Source organism: Clarias gariepinus, chromosome 16 (assembly GCF_024256425.1).
Source record: "Clarias gariepinus isolate MV-2021 ecotype Netherlands chromosome 16, CGAR_prim_01v2, whole genome shotgun sequence".
NCBI classification, from domain to species: Eukaryota; Metazoa; Chordata; class Actinopteri; order Siluriformes; family Clariidae; genus Clarias; species Clarias gariepinus.
Window position 1 is genome coordinate 12,547,988 of NC_071115.1, and position 20,807 is coordinate 12,568,794.

The window sequence follows — 20,807 nt, forward strand, 5'->3', positions numbered from 1 at the left end:
TGCTGTTTACCATCTTAAATCACGTGCCATATGATGCTCACTCACTCACTGTCTATATTGTGTTATCCTGTATACAGGGTCGTGTGGGGCCTGGAGCCTATCCCAGGAGTATGTGTGCACGAGGCAGGGTACATCCTGGATGGGTTGCCAATCCATTGCAGGGCACACACATACACACACTCACATGCACACTATGTCATTTAGTTCTAATCTGCATGTCTTTGGACTGTGGGAGGAAACCGTAGTACCCAGATGAAACCCACCAAGAAAGTGGAGAACATGCAAACTCCACACAGTGCATATCACTGCGCCACTGTTCCGCCTCGCCATATGATGCTGATAACCTTTAATAAATGTTTCTTGTGCTCAGCCACACTGTCTGTGTGTGTGTGTGTGTATGTGTTGCAGTTCTGTTGTGACCCACTTCTTATATTATGCTGTTACCTTCTTTATAAAGCATAAGCCTGAACCTATCCATATTATACATGTTCTTAGATTGCAATTTGTTGTTGGTACAAGAAACCATTTTGCTACTACAAAATGTTTCTAAAGAATTTTTTTTCTAAGAAAACATTCAAGTATTACAGAAAAACATCACTACAAGAAAATATTTAGTTTTTGTTTAATCAGTATTGTCCAAAATGTTGCTGATCAAAAAAAACTCTTTTGTTACTACTAAAAACATTTAATTACTAGAAAATAACATTTCAGTTTTGTGTAAAATTTTTTTTTTTTTTGGTGCTACAATAAATTTTATCACTATATTTACATTTAGGTATTTGGCAGACGCCCTTAAACCAGAGCGAATTACATAGGTACACTTTGTAGGTATTTAGTATAGTCATTAACACCAACCCAATTAACTGTGGCTATGCACAACACCTCAGCCCTTTTCTAACCTCTTAATAGAAAGAGTCCACCATAGGCCAGTCACACATTGCAACTTGCACATAGGAAAATACGAGATAGTCTCTTACTCTTGATCTACAAAGTAAGCCTAACAAGATAAATACCTTATTTATGACCAATAATATTAAAAAAAATTTTTTTATACAAGATACCTTGATCAGACTTGACCCTAAACGCATTAACAAGTAAATACCATTGATTATCTTCTTTTATAACACCTGTTATTGTTTGGGCAGTTCCAGTATTTCATAACAGCAGTGGTCGGTTTCAGGAGGATTTTTGCTACGCTGCAAAAATTGTTCAGGAAAGGTTTGAGGATCATGACCAAAAGTACAAGATGTTGATGCAGACTCCAAATTCCCTGGCTCTTTTATGTGATCGGGCATCTGTAAGATGTGCCGAACAAACAAATCTGGTCCTCAAAGGCCCACCTTACATCTCCAGATACCTCATCACACCGTTAGAGTTCTTGTAGAGTCCATGCCTCAGTGTGTCAGACCATTTTTGGAAGCACAAGAGAAAGCTATGTACATGATATTAAATGAAGCAGTTATAATACCATGGTTGATCAGTGTATGCATTAGAAGAGATCCACTGCAAACTGGAGTGGACACATGTTTGATCCACTTATTTCAAACATCATAATAAAACTGGTCCTGGACCAGTAAACAATTCATAAAGTGATTGTACAAATAAAAATTGTGGTTGTGCATTTTAAAGTACGTTGAAAAAAAAAACAGTGCACACTGAAAAAAGAACAGCATTGTCAAAGTCAAACGAAGTTAAAACAAGATTGTCAAAGTGTAATACATTATTAATGATTCAGGATCATCTGTGAAATGGCTTTGCATTACATATCAACACTGGTTGTTTCTGCAACATCGTCAGCATTGCTTCATTGTTAACTTTGGCACAAAAATGAACATGCTTTTTTTGACTAACGTTGACTTTTTCCAGAGCATGGTCGTGAATCACAGTATAGTCACTCTGTCACCCAAAACAGCTGACCATCACAAACTGTAAACAAGCCCGGTTACCAAGTATGTAACAGTTAAAGTCATGGGCAGGAGAAAATGTATCATACATTTCAAAGTTTATTTGATACTTATAAATGCACATGTAGTAGACAAAGATACATTCTTTTAGTTCACTGCATGTTTCATAAGGCTTTGGTGGGTATGCTAAGAAAATTATTCCTTAAATGTTTAGTCAGGCACCTTGTTAAAGCAAATATATTTGCATAGAATACACTGCAATGTACTATTGCAAAGCATTTCTCTTACTACACCGTTTTCTCTGATAGTAGTAACGTTTTAGGAACTCAAACAACATAAAAGATGTCTGATAAAACAAACAAACAAAAATTGCATTATAAGTGGGACGTATTTATTGTCTTGTCAGTTTCCCGGTTCTTCTACTTTTCCTCAGGGGTCTTCATCGCCCCCAGCAGGCCATTAGCAGTAGTGAACAGATTGATAGGAGAGGAGCCATCTGTTATCAGAGTGGATTTAAGACCCAGAGCTTGTAGAAGTTTAACCTGGATGGAGAGGGAAAAAAACAGCAGCAATGAGTGAATAAACAGCACTAATAATCAGAAATATAATAAAACACGTTAGAAGTTTAGAAGAAGAAAACGACTGGATACATGGTGAGCGAATCTCGAAATTTTTTATACCTCCTTGTGTATTACATCATATTAAATTATTAAAATTATTGAATTAATTACTTTATCATGTGGTGGTACAGTAGAAAAAAATTTAATCAAACACCACAATAACCATGAGATGGTTAAACACTTATCCATGATTTTTTTCTTTAAAGATATGATCATATTCCTTCCCGCAGTCAAGCCTTTTTACCTACAGTATACTCACTATTTCAGCCAGATCTACAAAGTCAATCCACACGACCTGAGTGCCTGGTGCAATAAAGCTCATTTAACCTAGAAGAAATACAGGAGGTCTGGGTCTGTGAGTGCCGCGTACCTGTAGCTCTGGTCCAGCTCTGGCCATCTCCGTCAAAGTGCCACTGCCAATAGCTTCTACCAGCTGCTTGAAACGTTGGCTTTCGATCTCAGACAGTTTCTGCTGCTTCTCCACTTCCTGGCGATCCAGTTCCTTTTTATAATTGAGCTCCTGCTCACGTGCTTTTGCCAGACGCACCAGTTCAGCTTCCTAAGATAGAATTAGTGTAGGAAACCATGAGTGTAATACATTATTTCAAAATTAAAATGGCCATACACAGATGAGATCATACTTTCAGAAATGTGCAACTACTGCCTTTAAATTTAAATGCAAATCTTGGTGGAGAGAGGCTCAAACACTGGGAGCAATTAATTAATCATCTTGATACCCTATTAAAATGAGAGAATGGAAGTACAAAGAAGAGAGAAACAAAGACCGAGAGAGAGACAGCGAGAGATTGTCAAAGATATTAATTACCTAAGAAGAAATACTGCCAGCTCTGCATACTGTATTCTACTGGGATTATGAAATGCTAATGTACGCGTGCCCACACAAGTGCCTGTGTGTGAGACATGCTGATGAACTGCACATACGTGACGCTAAGAAAAGAAAGACGTACCGCTTCTATTCTCTGGGCTTCAACTTTGAGTTTGGCCTCTTCAACAGCAGCCTCACCCTGGATACGTGCTGCCTCTGCCCTGGACTGAGCTTCTGCCTTTGCTGCTCCTGTACTCTCCACTGCAGCACTACAAACACACACACACACACACACACACACATTAATACTAAGGAATACACAGTTTGCTGTTTTGTGCTATTGTAGCTGTAATATATAGGCTATAAAAGTAATAATACTTAAGAATAATGCATTAACACAAATCAGCCATGACTAACACCATCGCCTGGTGAAATGAACAACACTGATTATCAATTATATACCAGGAAAAAAAAAAAATCAATGCTGGCTGTGATAGAAAGGCACCACAACACCCAGTGAATCACAGCCTGCCATGTTCTGGGCCCAATAGGCAAACCGTTGAAGATTGTTGACCTGGCCTACAAATTCCAAAAAGGCCGATCCAAAGGGGCCCAAACCCAAAGAACTCATGGGTTTGCATCTTTTATCCTGGCGTCAGACATGACAGTACACCCCCATACTGGCCAGAGCTGCCAGAAAGGGGAACCAAAAAAGCTGGGTGGTTTTAAAAATATAAGTGATTGGTGTATATGGCCAACCAAGTTGAAAACACATTATTGTGACAAACTTCTAACCATACTTTGTCCAAAGACCCACTTGCATTCTAGTCTCCATTTCTTCAGCCTTGCTGGGAGCGAGAAGCAGCAAGATCTTACCTGAGAGCTTCCAGCTCTAGCAGCTCCTTCCTGGCCCTCTCAGCATCCGCCTGGTCTGTGATCTTCTGCCTCTCCAGTTTGCCCCGTGCCTCCTGCTCCAGACGCTCCGCCTCATGCCTGAGAGTGTAATACAGAGAGAAAGAGTGATTATTCATTATTCACCAAAAACAAATATGAACAAATTAATTCTAAGGGCAGATGCCCAGTGTAATGCATGGGTGAGGTGTTGTGCTTCCTGTCAACGTTAACATCAACAAAAATAGCCTGAGTCAGGTCAGAACTCGACATTAGCTCAGCAAAATAGCTGATTTTCCAATTGATTTCCTTTGAGAATTTGGTATAATGCATTATTGTACCTTAACAATTCTCTTTGGATGCCCATCCCAACATTATCAAGCATGTGACCTATTTATTTATGTCAGTTAAAAAAAGCTGAAAAAAGGCATGCATGCCAGAACAGCACAGACTGCCAAGGTAGCATATTAATTTAGTTAAAAAATATTGGCAGGAGAACAGAACACCTGTGCAATGACTGAAGTTTTCCATCAGCTGAATAACACAAAATCTGATCAGAACCTGAAGGACAACAGGGGATATCATAATGTCGTTCAGCAGTGAGAGGTGAGAGGTGTATACTGACCTAGCTGTGGCCTCCTGGGAGTTGGTGGTGATTTCAATGGCAAGCTGGACGCTTTTCTGCAGGGCGTCACGCGTGCGCTGGTCCACCGGCTCTACTGACTGAATGTCCACACTGCTGATCACCAACCCGTTCTGACTGAAGCGCAGATTCTGTCTTACTGCCAGCTTCTCGTCAAAGCCAAACACGGCTGAGCAGATAATCCGGTTCGAGTTCTAGGCGTGCAAAAAAAAAAAAAAAAAAAAAGGCAAGAGAAGAAGTGAGTGTGTACCATGCATACTGTAGAACCTTTATGCATGCATGCTATGTTGATTGAAGGGACAGATGGAAAGAACACATGCTAGAATATCAATGGTGGCATTACGAAAGATTTCTATGTATATAATAAACGGAGCAGCTTTTAATTCACCTTGTGGAAGTCATCAAACTGCACTGAAGCCACAGCTCCTCTGATCCTAGAGGCAATAGCTTTGCAGGCATCACCCACGAAGTCAGGCACTGAGAAGAGAGCTGCAGCTTGTGCAGGGTCTGACTGGTTCTTAATCTCGAAATGCCTGAACAAGTGCAGAGAAAATGAACAGTAATTCAAAAACAATATTTTAGACAATACGTGCAGTTTTATAAATCCATCACTGTCATGACAATATAGAGACAAAATCAATTTGGCAAGCGTGATGGTTTTGAAAACAGTTTAGTTTTACAAAATTATTTTCTACATTCGAGAACAATACTGGACTTTTTCGATACTATAAAATAACACAAGGCATTAGGGAATTAATTAACAACAACAAGAGTAAGTTGTTATTTAAAAGGCAGAAAAGTCAGCTATTCTGGAACGGTTCTTGCAAGATGATGAAACTGGCTCTCATGAACCCCGTCCCAGGAAGACCAGACCAAAACTTACTTCTGCTGCACAGAAAAAGTTCATCGAGTGTTTCCTGCATCACAAGTCACCAATTAACAAACAACACCTCAGATTAGAACCGTTATCAATGCTTTACAGAGCTTACAGTAGGTAGAGAACACATCTCAATATCAGCTGTTTAAAAGAGATTATTGCATATTGTAAATGCCTTCAGTATTCTTTTATAGGAATTAGAAGGTTTGACTGGTAGTGTTAGTTACAGTAATTATTACTGCAGGACAAGTGATGACTGTATAATGAGGACTCGCAGAGCTTCTTGGCAACACATTCATTTTTGACTCCCTATAGGGCTTGTACTTGTTATTCTGGCTGTAATCTGTCTGCACGTCCTCTTATTAGACTCTTAGGACCCAAGAGTCCTGCTGTCATGCATTGCTTTTTACCCCACACTTGGATAAGTAGCATATTTTGTAATGCGTGATATTTTTTATACACAGATACATCCCGGGAACGAGAGAGAGAGAGAGACAGACAGACAGACAGACAGACATGCGCGCTTTACCAGTTGTAGGCGAGCTGGAGCTGCAGACGGGCATGATCAGCGGTTTCTATGGTGATGATGTCAGTGCAGAAATCAGGGCCGAGGAGCAGGCAGATGGCTTTAATGACGTTGGCTCGCTTGGGTTTCTCTCCAGATAGAGAGAGTACTGTGAACTGCTCATCAGGGCCTAGCATCACCATATCAGGTCCAAACACCACCCTGAGAGAGAAGGCACAAGATTCTTAAAAACAGCTTTAATGCAAATATTGCCATCGAAGAGAGGAAAAGGTAGTGGTTGAAATTTAGTTCAAAAATAATTTGAATATTTAGTGACCAAGTGGATTAATAAATTTATTGATCTTGAGTAGGTGCTTTATCTATCCTGGGAACACTGGGTGCAAGGTGGGAATGAGATGCTGTGGCAGTTCAATACAGCAGACCATGCACACACTACGCATGTCATAGAATAATGGATACATAACATTTTTAATAATGTGTTCTTCTTAAACATTAGATAAGCAAACATTAATAAAAAAAAACCTTCCTGAATAACAGGCAAGTACAGATTCCAAAATGTCCTGTTAGTTTTTTTTTCTTGTTTATAGCGCCACACAGTCACCATTCACTTTATTAGAAACACCTGTACACATGCACATTCATGCAGTTATCTAATGAGCAAATCATATATAATTATATAAAGCAAATTATGTGGCAGAAGAGCAACACAAACCATCATGCATATACAGTAAACATGCAAGTGCTTGTGTGATCTCTGTGATCTTGACATAGAATGGTCAAATGGGGTAAAAAAGCCGTGTTGATGAGAGAGGGGAAGTCTGTAGAAATTCACAAGCATGCTGAGCGGTAATGCGTCTCAGAACACACAACAAAGCCAACCTTGAGGTGGATGGGCTACAACAGAAGGTCACATTCAACAACGCATTTCCGTCCACAGAGCTGTTGCTCGCTCAAAGTTTGGTGCAACTTGAGATTGGCGAGGAGTTTTAGAAATACCTTAACCTGATATTCTTATACAATTACCCATACCATAATAAAATTCACAGAGCCCACACTAAAGCCCAATCCCAAATCTACCCCTTACCCCTACCCCTCTGTTTGACGCGTTAACGTGAAGGGGTAGGGGTGTCTCATTTCTCTTTTGGTTGGAGGGGTAGGGGTAAGGGGAAGGGCCTGATAGCCCTCCAAACGAAGATTTTTCGGGACCTCACTTCAAACGAAGGGCTAACGAAATTTTCAAGATGGCCGCTCACTCGAGCTAGCAGACCCATAAATTTAACGAATTTTTGCCATTAATAAGGATTTTTATGACAAGTTTTTATTATATGTATATTAATTTTAGTCTTGTGTTTATGGTGATGTTTTGTAAAAAAACGTTTGCAAAAAAAACGCTAAAGTTTGCTAGCGGATAGCGCCGATTGCGCAATATTACAAAAATATATTTTTATGTCATATACACTTTACTGCATGCTACAAACAAATATAAAAGTTCAGTAGCACGGCAGTTTGCCGAGCTTTTGATAACGCATTGTTTGTTTTGCTTACGGCCATACTGTATGTGTACATGTAAATGAACGGATACGTATGATGACGTATAACAGTGTTGTAGTGGTGTCCCATTTCTTAGGGGAAATATTTTAACCCTTCCCCTTTCCACTTCGTTTCAAGGGACAAGGGGAAGGGGCGAGGGGTAGGGGAAGGGGTAGAAAATAGAATTGGGATTGGGCTTTAGTGTTCATTCTGAATTTTATGCGGATATTAAGTGTGGGAATTCTTTTGCATGTGATTAACTGCAATGAGCAGAAGCACAGGTGTTCCTAATGAAGTGGACGGTGACGATACATGTTGCTCTTACTGTGGAAACACATCTTTTGTTACCTGGCTTTCTTCTCTCTGTAGTCATACACCTGCACTGCAGCATTATGGGGCACACGGTAGGACACCACCCTGGTTTTGTCCCTGTCTTCAGCAGCGGCCTGTTGGCTACGGTCAGAGCGGCCGGCTAGAGGGTCACGCATACTGCTCAGCAGCTTCTCCACATTAGCAGGGAGTTCCTTTTCCCACAACTCCTCGTCGTGCGTCAGCATGTATGTGCGGCCAATCACAGCGCGTACCTGCCCAGAGCAACGAGGAGTACAAGAGACAAATATTTACATAAAGCTTTACATAGCTTCAGGTCTGTTTGCATGTTTTTCTAGCAGAACTCAGCGTGGCGGAGGGTGCAGTCACTTGCTAGTGCAATACTATAGGCAAGCTGATCAAGTAACACCTGTTATTATGCAGGCTTCCACTGCATTAAGAATTTACAGCTGGAGGTCCACCTGCTTTGTTACTTAATATACAGTAACTCCTTATTGAAGACTCAGCCTTTTGGGACATTAAATATGAGTTACGATTGTTTAAAGCTTGCTGTTGCTTCATTTATTCATGAGAGACTATAGACACGATCGTGACCTTCCATCCTCTGTAGAATGGGATTATATGTTTTAGAAATGCAGGGTGGATCTGACTTTTCTCTGGACATTTCACAAGCCAGATTTCATAAGCCGTCTGTGGGTGTGGACTCGTGATCCTACAACAGAAGCATTTCAAGGTCTAAGACTCCTACGCACATTCTCTCCTCCTTGTATGAATTGTGTTTATGAAGAGTATTAAACAAAAAAACTATTGACCTTGCCAGTCTTGATGTCGCGCACATATATTCCTTCATTCTCATCCAGCGGAATAGCCTGGCGTCGCAGCATGACCTCTACAGTGGCAGGCGGCACGTACTCGATTGGCCCACGCAGCATCCAGCGGTCTCCCGGGCGTCTCGGTACACCCTTCTTTTTGGATTTTCCAGCTAGCTCCTCTTCCTCGCCTTCTTCCTCTTGCTGATGCAGAGACAGGGGGAGAGAGGGGGTAAGACAGAGAGAAGGAAAGAAAAGGGGGCAAATGCAACGGCTGGAGATGGGAGGAGATATACATGGCTGCGTGTGAACCAAGCACCGAGTGTGTGTGTAGGGCTGTATGTGCATGGTAATGTGTACGTTTGTGTAAAAAAGCAATGTGAGAGACAAATAATTATAATAATAATAATAATAATTAAACGTAAAGCAAATTTTATAAGAATTGAAAAGTAAAATCATTGGGAAAGAGGATTTGATATTTAATCAAAAAAAGGGGAAGAAAGACAAAGATGATGGTTAATTAATGAATCCCCTGATCACCAAACTATTTCTTTATTCTTAATCAGCATCCAATATTTTATATACATACACAATAGTTTATGCATGTACACACACATATATACACACACACACACACACTGTGTATATATATATTTTAAAAAATTCACAACGCTCCCTTCTTATACGCTGCATATTTTAAAGGGCGTGTAGTGTGCATATGAGGTGTTGGCTAATCTGACAGTTTAAACACACCAGCAGGATTCTGGCTAAACGAGTAGTGCGTGCATTTAAGCACGAAAAGAATTTAATGGTCTATTTATCTTCATGCCAACTTTTCCTCTCTTTACTTTTCAATGCTCATACTGCTCTGTCTCACCGCCTCTGTATCATTGAAGGCCTCCACTGCACGCAGCACCAGTCCCTCCTCCTCAGACAGCACATAGACATCCTGGATACCGTTCTCCAGGCGCTCTCCGGGCTGCAGGAAGAATGAGCGCTCGCCCTAAGAGACAGAGAGGGATATACATATTTTATATCACTGGCATACAGTATTTTCAACTTTTCAGTGCTTAGCAAGAGCAACGAGTGTGGCTTGTGGACGAAACACAAGAGGAAGAACCAGGTTTAACCAAGTTGAATATCTGTGTGAAAATTGCATTTCTAATCTTGACAAATTGGCAATATTTTATTCTATTCTAAAATTAAACTTGACCCATGTAGCTCATAATATTGCAGTTTTGTGTTCCTAATTCGGCCAGTTAAGAGGTCTGCGTATAAGAAAAACTACCTTCACCACTCTCTTCTGTCCAAGCTGGGGCTTTCCATCAGGCCCGACTGGGTCCAAGATCACACAGTACTCCCTGCTGCTCAGCGTGGTCACATCCACAACCCCGACAACTTCCTCAGCCACAGAGGGGATGTGCGCTTCTCTGTCCGCCACCGTCACCAGCCACTCCTCTCCTGTCCTTCTGTCTCGCCCTCCTGCATCCCGGAATGGACGCAGAGCACGAACGTGCAGTGCACGCTGACGGGATAAAAGCATTAATGGATTCAAACTTAACGCAATAACAAAAGATCCTCTGAGTAAGCCCTTTTTTTTGGGAGGGGGAGATATTTTCATAAACGTCATGCATCTGCTCTATGCTACAGTATGCACATTTACAAAATTGGTTATGAAGAAAAGCTGTTACCTTATCAGTGAGGATGAATGCATTCACAATATCGATGACCTCCTCATGCGCTCCAGGAAGGTATGCTCCAACCTTACTGACCTGCCACTCCTCACCTGACGCACACAAACACATCCACAATCACATGCTAATGTAATCAGCTTGCCAATTATCTTTGCATTATTTAAGCACAATAGGTTCACATTAATAGTGTGTAGAAAATGTGATTCTCAGGTATTTGTTGAAAAGCCTTGTACCAGCAAAGTATCCAAGTGTCTGCTGTGAACTTTGCTATTTTGCATAACTATTTTGCATGTTATGAGGGGCGTTCAAGTCAAACTGGGACTACTGTGAATGAAGGAGTAGAACCAATTCTTAGACTTTGCTTTGCCGTAGTAAACATTCAAATGGTGCTCTGGGATAAGTGCATTATTTAACATTTTTTTTTTAGAAAAAAAAAAAAAAAAAAAAACGGTTTTCTCCGAGTGGTGCAGTGGTAAAGTGCTCGCCCTATCATCTGGCAATCGCTGGTTCGATTTCCAGATGATGCTGTAACCTCTCGCAGCCGGAGGTCTAGAGAGAGCTGATTGGCTGAGCTCTCTCAGAGGGGAGGGATGAGAGGTACTTTGTGCTCCCACATTAATCACAGCTGTACAGCCAATCACGGGCGTCTGTGAGCTCACACAAGCAGAAGGAGTGGATAGTGCTGTCCTTGTAGTGTGTTACGCCGCTCCTAACGGTGAGTGAGCAAGCAGTTCGAAAAGATGTGACGTCATGTGGTTCGGAGGAAACATGTGATAGTCTTCGGCCCTCCCGACTGAGTGGTACTAGTAGCCTTAATATGGGAGTCCCCTCGTGATGGGGAGGAATTGAACACAACCAAACCAGGGAGAAAAATAAAAAATAAAAATAAAACAGTTTTCTAGCATCTTTTGCACGAAAATGGACTATCCCGGTTTGATTTGAACGCCAGTCATGTATTCCTGGGACAACAATGTAATGGTATTGATTGATAACTTAGGTGTTTGAGGAAAAACTGTTTTTTACATGTGTGTGACACGTGTCGTGTATATGCTAACCGGTCACTCTTCGAACTCCGCTGCGATCAACGCCCTCTTTACGAGCACGAAGGCGAATGGCCTGGTTTTCCCGAATCACTGTGGCTTTGATGGTCTCCAGGACAGCCACCTCCTTCTTGGGGATGTATGTTCCTGAAGGAGGTCAGAGACTATGGGTTAGCCAGGCGTAGGTGATGCGGTGGAAATATATAAAAATATACAAGATTTAGATAAATAATCCACGAACAATATCAGCACAGAATCTAGCTTTGCTAGTTAACATCATAATACAGTCATATATTTAAAAGTGAATTGTTAAAATATGGAGAATGCTGGTTTTAGTTTGAGGAGGAGTAAAAGAAAGTTAAGCTACCTGGCCCCTCAAACAGCCACTCATCTCCAGCCACTCTCTTCTCTCCATTATCCTCTTCGAAGTCAAGAAGAGCCTGCAGCCTGAGTGCCGTGTCAGGATACACGATCTGCAGTGGGGTCACTTCCTAATACGCAGAAAAGGTTATAGGTTAGTAAATATATATTTATGAAGTCCTTTAGGAAAAGCAGTTAGAGGTCACCTGATTAAAAGACGCTTCTTGTATAAACTCTATAATATAATACAAAATTGAAAGGGATGAAGTGAGATCAAACAGCCCACCTTCTGGATCTCTTCTCCAGGGTAGAGAGGAAAAGGATCTTGGGTCAGACGGATCTCCAGGTCTGCATGGCGGAGCTTAGCCTGGCCTGAGGTGTCAAACTGGACCTCTCCCTCATCATCACGAGCCACCGGGTTCAAAATCACACAGTAATGGCGAGGGGGCACCATGAGCATACGAGTCGGGGAGAAGAGAACCCTGAGAAAAGGTGCAAGATGTAGAAGAGTAAATGAAATACAAGTGCAGATATCATGGCACACTTCAAGATGGGCACAATCCATCCATCTAGGAACCTCTATAATAAAACTGGGGACTGTGGAGGCCAATAGTGATTACCGTGTGTATACTGTGTGTGTATACAAGTCAATGATTAAGTCAATTAACCTGTCCAACAGGTCTTCGGACTAAAGAAAGAAAATACAACTGTAAGGTTTCTGATGTTGTGCAAGCTTTCCCATGTCTCCATGTCCATGAAACATCCTCCTTCACTTCCTCATTTTATATATGGCAATACCTACTATAGCCTGTGTCTGGATGAACTCATGCAAAGTGCTCGCTGGAACCCTTTTGTTTAACCGAAATAGGCAAATGTGCATCCCATAGTCGGTCTGTCTCTCGGTCTCTATATGACCTGCATGTTAATGCAGCAAAAAACAAACAAAACAGGATGTATGTGACAGAGGGCACATGGTCATGCATGTGTCCCTCTCTTCTCGATCAGGGTCTAGGAATAGTTGAAACAAGGCAGAATTCATACTGAATGGGCTGCGATCAAAAGACATCTTGATTAGAGGACACCAATCACACACTCATTCACGCCTTAGAGGCAACTGAGTGTAGGCAAATTCACCTACCTGCTGGGTTACCTTTTTTTCCTGGAATAATTGATATAAATAAAAAGACGATGCACACTGGCTTCATGTTGCCCTACATGTCTAGGGTTATGGGTTTGATTAATTTCTCAGGTCGGTGTGCATGGAGTTGGTCTGTTCCCCTCTGGCTTGGTGGGTTTCCTCTGGGTACTCTTGTTTCTTTCAGTCCAAATATGTACTGTATAAGCTGACCGGTGTTTCCAAATTGCACAAGTGGGTATGCTTGCACTTTGCGATGAGTTAGTACCACATCCAGAGTGTACCCTACCATGTGCACCAAGTTCCCTGGGACAAATTCTACGCACACATGTACTTACACAGGATAAGCAGTATAGACAATATATGGATAGGATACAAAAGAGAGCAACCCAACCTCCTTGGAGCATGAAACAATAGGCCCACAGTTATACCCACTCTGCCACCACGCCACCCCTGGAAACCTTCTGTTTGTTGGAAATCTGACCCCAGCCAACAAGCCTACACATGTTATTCCAAACAATGGTTTTGGCCTGGCTTAGAAAGATCAAATTTAGAAAAGGAGAATATTTTTCAAGCAGTAAGATCACCTCCTCTTAACAGAAACATTAAAGTATCCTTTACACAAAAAGGATTATTATTTTATTCTTATTATTGTCCACAATTTTCATTTTCCTCATCAGTTCCTAATTTTGGTCATACTGCTTAACAAAATCCTCAGATTTCCACCCATGGAGAAGAGATCACAGATGCCCATGAGAAGCTATGGTCACTGACTGGGTAAAGAGAGTATGCTAAGCATCTCTACAGATAACATGATCACCTTTGCTCCGTAAACCTTTGGTGCATGTTAAAAATTCACAACTGAGATCTCTCAATGATAAAGCGGACACTTTCCTGTACGGCTGTACAAACTCCTCTTTAAGAGAACATCAACAGGTGTTCTTACAGGTGCAGCATTGAATGTTTGTTAATAGACAAGTATTAATCACAGAATACAAGACACTATGATTTTATTATGCACATATCTGATTTGTTTCTTTAGTTTAGGCCTCAATTTTAGATTTTTCTGACATGTGGTTTAGCTTTGTCCTTGGCTCAAACTCCTAAAGAAAAGAGGCTCAGCTTTGTCGATTTTCCTTAAAAAGCAGATCTAGTTTAAAAAAAGGTTTGGGGCTTTTGGAGAGAAGAGAATGGATCTTTTAATTGCAGTGTAATTGACCTTGCCAGCAGTAAAGGACTTTAAAAATGATCAACAGCTTCTTTAATAGCGATATTTAAATCATTGTATGACCTCAATGAATAGATTGTGACTATGTACCTTGTATGATCATAACAGATCATGTTTCTCTCTTTTTAGTGAAGATATAGCTGAGAGATATCAGTAAATCCTAACAACTATTTTCTTAAAAAACTGCACAAATCAGTGTCTAAAACTCCTGATTTTAAGCATGAGTTTTATTACTCTTTATAGAAGTTTCTTTTATGCAGAAATGTTTTTAAAAGCATCTTTTGCTTATGCCATATTTTTATATGTGCCCAAGACTTTTCCACAGTACTATAAGTAAAATAGTTGTTAGGTTTTACTGAGCATGCTGGAGAATATGAGTTCTTCTGGTAACCTTGTCACACTCGCTTCTTTCTATTTTTATGCAAATCCCAGGAGCGTGCATTAGGTTTTTTGTTTTCTGAAAACTGGTCTGTCTTGTACCATATTTTTTTTCTTTACCACCATACATATGTTCTCCTGTAATGGCAATGTGTATAACAAAATTAGTATTGGCGACCGCACGAAACCGTGTAGGTGTGATAGGGGTATTAAAAATTGAGGGGATTGCTTTGTTAAGTTGCACAGCATCCTGTGTGGTAAGCAGATTGTGCTTAGGTACTTTTCATGCATCTTTACTTGAATGATTTCTATATTTATTACTTTTACTCACTGTATTTATGCTGAAAAACTTCATACATGAAGTAAATATACAATCTGCACTGTTTTTCTAACCTAACCGTAATCATTTACGTTATCAACTTACACCATATCAAAACAGACAATTCCACAAGTCCAAGTGGTCCAAGTTTACAGGAATTTATGTTATGAGGTTATGAAGGCGCAGCTTGATTACTTAAGCAGTGGGTCGCACCCACTTGGTCTGCGGATTCTCCTGACTTTCTGACTTAATCCTGTCAGAGTATGATTAGAAGTGATCTAATCGTACTAATCTACTCATACTTAAGAACTAAAAGAAAGTCTGCAGATGGTATGATTAGATTAGTACAATTAGATCACATCTTGACACTCATTTCATATTTTCATATTCAGTGTTGGGGACCATTACTTTTTAAAGTAACTAATTACATTACAAAATACTATCTTTAAAAAGTAGTCAGTTACATTACAGCATTACTTTCTGATAAAAGTAACTAGTTAGGAGTACTTTTTCATTGCAGAAAACCAAAACTCCTTTGTGGTTCCTCATGCATGTTGTTTTAGTCAAGCCCTTTATAATTATACTAATAACTACTAATACCCCTATCCCCAGTTTCGCGCGGTGGCCGTAAGTACGGTCCATCATGATTTACTGCGGGATAGGGGTACAATAGCAGGAATAACGGGCGGGTTATTGGGGGCAAAACTTGTAGAACGACTTTCACAAACACACACAATAACGGATTGGAAATGACTGCTGTCTGGCTCATGGACTGCATAAATTGTCGGAATAACGGATTACATTTTTAAAAAAAGTAACTAAATACTTAAATGGTGGACATAATGCATTAGATTACCCGTTACCTCAAAAAAGTAATCCAAGTACTCTAATGCGTTACACCCAACACTGTCCATATACTGCTTTTAATTCCATGATTGATAAATATGCTTTTTTTTTTGGCTGTACTTAGGTAGCAGCATGATATTGTATTGGGTTGTCCCTGGTAATTCACATCCCTAGAGTGGTTACCTCTCATTATCCTGGCGGATGTAGGTGAGGGGTCCAACCTCAACCCGAGCAATGTTGGTGTTCTGATCCAACACATGGATGTAGTGGTGTGGAGGAATCCTGATGATTGAAGCGTCAGTAAGATCGCTGTGCTCCAGGTGACCTGCAGGTCTCTTCGACATGATCTGAGTGGGACAGAGGGGAGCGTTTATTGATTGTGAAGTCAATTATGTGTCAGCAATCAATCAGTGATAAAACACTCAACCAAAATCTAACAGCATCCAGGGAGTAAAGTGCTGACTCTGATAAAGCATGTATCAACTTTTTAGCTATAATAAAATACACAATTATTCAGCTAAAAGTAAAACAAAATAACATGCTACGTTATTGTAAATATACAGTATGCGGGATAATTATGTTAGCTAAAACTCCTGTAAATACAAAAAGGTTGACTTGACCGTCAAATGACAGTAATTATACAGACAAGTGTACAAATAGAGATTTGAAAAACAGCAAAAAAAAAATTATTAATATTTTAATTCTGATTTCTCTTACATAACAAGGTTTTAAAAAATGCTTTTAATCATGAAAACCATCTTGCTACATAATAAAAAAATTCTTTGTAATAGGCCATGTAATATCTTTATTACCAGACACACCACAATTCTTATCTCTTTATAGCCACAGCAATATGATAAGGTTACTATGGAGGTGAACGTTGTAAGATAGGAAGACTGTGAATGAGTGGGTCTCACTAGGGTTCACGGCGAACTTTGACTGTCAAACCTGATCACTGAACCACATAGCGAATTACATACATAAGCGTCTGTACAAAAAACATGCACACACCCACACCTGCCTTTCGCAAGCCTAAGAACAAAGAAGATTGCATTTTGTTCCCAGCCCTAACTATACTTACTCAAATGGCCCAGTGCAAATAAAGGTAGCTAAATGACAAGGTAGTGTTTATTTGACCACCTGACATGTATAAATCATAAAAAGAAAAGAAATAGAGCAAAAGGGCTGGGCCAAGCATGACATCGAGATCAAGAATTGCAGATAGACAGGTATGAATTATCAGTTTGTTTTATCATAACTCACCCATAAAACACATTGTCACTTAGTCAGTATGGACAACCAAATTTTGCTAGGGTTCAAACTGAATTTTCAAAATGACTAGCAAACTGTATTTTTGAAAATTTTGTGAAGTCAATTATTAAAAAAAAATTTTCTGAATGTGTAAAAGAAGGAGAATCCATCATGTGATTCTTAACGTTGCTGATTACATAATTATTAGTGAGCCTGCTAAGGATTTCTGCCTGCTACTTCTTTTTAAACATAAGAGCCAGAAGCAATAGTATTCCATGTCTATGTTCATGACATTTAAGGAAACTTACATAGTTCACTTCTCATACGGCTTTTGTTGTTACTTTATTCTTGAAATCTGATTTGAAATATGTACCATGCTGATCAGGATTTAGTTCCAAGAAAAGAAAAAAACAACATATATAGATTATACTATTCAAAGTAATGTAAAAGCAAGACTCGTATGTCTAGATTTAACATTCTATGTAATGCATTAAAACAAGCATTTTAAAAAAGTTTTTAAATTTTTTTAATTTATGATTAAGCACGCATTTATACATGTATAAAATACATGCACTTTCCTGTACATCAACTTGAATAAAAGAAATACTTTAACCACTTCCAGCACTTGGGTCATTCTACAGAAAAGGTGGAATTTGGGTAATAAAAATCTCCTGAAATGCATTTCTTCTTTCACACCCAGAACTTTTTTTTCATAGCAATAACTTTCTTTTTAACTTCCACTTGAATCCATAAAAAATAGAGCTTAATGCCTTTTTTTTAAACATACATTTAATGCTCGCTTTCTAGTAAAACCAATGGCAATTTCTGACAGTTATAATTATAAAAAGAGTAACACCAATGATGGACTTAAAAGCTTCGCATAGAATTGCGAAATAAATTATGACATTTTTAAATAAATTAAGACAGACATCAGACATACATTTCGCATTCGTCCAGTTCTCTCTATCTAGTGACCTCTGATGTAGCAACAATTTTAAATTGTCGGAAGTCTTTCAAAATAAAACGCCTGATGTCCAACAGTAACATCAATTACATAGTTTGGGGTGACATATCTATTTCATATTATAAATTCCTCAGTTATTGTTTTACAATTTTGGTGTTTCACATATTTTTTAAGACATCAATGTTATTGTGAAACAGATATATTTGATAAAAAAAAGCCTTTAGGTGAACAAGTACATAGTACCACTTTGATGTATAATCAAAGTGACAAAGCATTTCTTTGAACTTGGTCTCGCTTCAATTAAATACTGAACATTGAAAAGAGAGAGAATGTATTTCATGATTGTAAGTACATACTATATTTTCATATACATAGACAAGTAATGTGTCTGTTATGTTATATATGCCATTTAAATGATTTTGTCATCAGCAAACCTAAATCACAGGACTTTCCACCATCTTTGTGGAATGATTCAAACTCACGTGATTTGTTTGTTTGTTTGTCTGTATTTTTTCCCTGTTACAAAATAAAACAAACACGGAAATACTAACCATGTATTAGAATAAACAAAGGCTGTAATTTATTTGGGGGTAACACAAGTCAAAGCGGTAATTAAAGAAAAACAAACGAAAGAAAGACGCTTCCGCATGGAGGACGGAGGTGTGGCACAGAGTAATGCAGCACAACGTTTGCGCTTTATTAACTGATATAAACGGTACAGCCTATAGAATCCTTACAAAACAGGAGCTTTCATGTAGTTTTTTTAAAACAAACATCGAGTTATTACAAGCTGTCTAGGTGACGTCGCTCATTTCACTTCCGTATTGCTAGCCTGCTCCGAGGCTGAGGCTAAATCTCCCGACTTTAATTCCTTTCATATTAACTGTGTATTAAATAAACAACCACATTACATAACTCTTAACCCTAACCGAAACGCGCACTTTTTCCAAATTACTGAGAGTTACGATGTCAACGCAGTTCAATTTGCTGTCAAAACATAACGCATAATGAAAATATTATAACAAATAAAATTAAAACCAGTACTTACGGAGAATTTGGTGAAGGCGTCAAGGTTGGAGTGAATGGAAGGAGTTTGTGTCTGGAGTGCGGAGCAATCCTGTGTGTCAATCTCCTTAACCTGTGGGCGTGACGACGCTTTACGCCACATCACCTTCCGGGAAGCGAAAGAAAACGCTTTTTCAGTACAACAGGTTTAAGAATAATGTATGTGTATATCGCATAATATATATGTGCTATTTCCCTCTCTCTCTTTCACTCTCTCTCTCTTTTTATATATGTGCTATTTCTGTAGGGCTGCGTTATATATATGCGGCTAAATCCGTACATCCATCTGGCAGTGTAGGAAAAGGGGAGGGGGGAGGGGGCGGGGGTCTGTGGGAAATCCCGGCAGTAACGTCACTTCCCGCGCAATGAGCAAAAAAAAAAAAAAATTTTGGAAACCTGAGGAAAAAAAGTGAAAGTGCTCCTGAACTTAAACTTGGTGTCAGAACTCTGTTTATTTTTCTTAAATATACATGTAAATGAAAAAAAAAAAGCTGTGGGCATATTCTTGGGGTGTAAATTCGTGATTGAAAATGTATGACGTCACATTAATAATAATAATAATAACAATAGATTTTATTTATAATGCACTTTATATTTGAAGCAAATCTGAAAGTGCTACAAATTATTTCAACCCAAAAGCTCTGATAAAAAGATTTAAGACCAGATCTAAAATAATCAACAGTTTGTGGCATCCTCATATACATATGGAGAGCATCCATATCCATATCCAGGTGCCGCTGAGCAAAAAGCCTGATCTCCCATAGTATGAAGCTTGGTCTTCTGAGGTTTCAAAAGATGAACTGAGACAGAGCGGAGGTTGCGTGTAGATGTATGTGAAGTAACAAGTTCTTTGAGATAGGGAGAGGCATCCGCATAGATGCACTGGTGGATAAGAAGGGAAACCTTATATCCAATTCAATTCTGAATGAAACAGGGAGCCAATGAGGATGGGCCAAATTTACGTGCTTGCATCAGGATCCTATCAGTAGCGCAGTTTTGAATATACTGCAGCTTTTAAAGGCTTTTCCCAGAAGTCTCAAAGAGGAGTACATTGCAGAGTTCCAGCCTGAAGGAGAAAAACACATTGATTAACTTTTCCGCATCTGCAAATGTAAGTGCTGGACGCAGTTTAGCAATGTTCCTGACGTGAAAGAAAGATGACTTACACAGATGTTTGATATGAGCCTCATATGTCAAATGAGAGTCTATTTTAAACCCGAGGTTAATAAAAGGTGTTGACAATGGGATATCCTGACCAATAAAGGTAATGCTAGTGATGCTAGATGTCTAAACCTGTCCAAAGTGTACCCCACCTCATACCCTAAGGCATCCTGTGACCCTGTACAGAACAAACAATATAGTTTTAAAAAACGAGACATTCCTTGGAAAACTGGGAGGCAGGTGGCAACCTTATTTCTCCACACTCTGTGAACTTTTAAGATGCATTAAATACCTCTCTGTGATGAGCCTGTGGCTCCCTATCAAGATTGGCAGCAGCTAATATGTGCATCTGGTAATGTGGTATATGTTATTCAATGGCTTTTGTGTAAATTATTCAAGCACTTGTGCAA

At 39.5% G+C, this 20,807-nt stretch overlaps 1 protein-coding gene across 1 annotated transcript; it reads right to left on the reverse strand.

Annotated features, from left to right (window-relative positions):
• Positions 1–1,985: 1,985 nt before the first annotated feature.
• Positions 1,986–19,532, reverse strand: mvp (major vault protein). Its single transcript, XM_053514849.1, has 17 exons — positions 19,220–19,532; positions 16,140–16,303; positions 12,337–12,532; positions 12,058–12,181; positions 11,706–11,837; positions 10,648–10,742; positions 10,245–10,481; positions 9,834–9,959; positions 8,960–9,160; positions 8,166–8,401; positions 6,291–6,488; positions 5,273–5,417; positions 4,867–5,078; positions 4,227–4,343; positions 3,493–3,619; positions 2,895–3,083; positions 1,986–2,446 (listed from the first exon to the last, which is right to left on the reverse strand). Exons 1-17 carry the CDS (start codon positions 19,337–19,339, stop codon positions 2,324–2,326), a joined length of 2,742 nt encoding a protein of 913 aa, XP_053370824.1. The 5' UTR covers positions 19,340–19,532; the 3' UTR covers positions 1,986–2,323.
• Between the last annotated feature and the right edge of the window lie 1,275 nt (positions 19,533–20,807).

What these genes read in the sequence shown, in the direction of transcription:
- mvp (XM_053514849.1), bottom strand. Translation starts at nt 19,339, where the DNA reads ATGTGGCGTAAAGCGTCGTCACGCCCACAGGTTAAGGAGATTGACACA. An exon ending in CGGAGTTCGAAGAGTGACCG is followed by an intron (nt 10,743 to 11,705) that starts GTTAGCATATAC and finishes TGTGTGCGTCAG; the next exon opens with GTGAGGAGTGGCAGGTCAGT. An exon ending in CCTTCAATGATACAGAGGCG is followed by an intron (nt 9,161 to 9,833) that starts GTGAGACAGAGC and finishes TCTCTGCATCAG; the next exon opens with CAAGAGGAAGAAGGCGAGGA.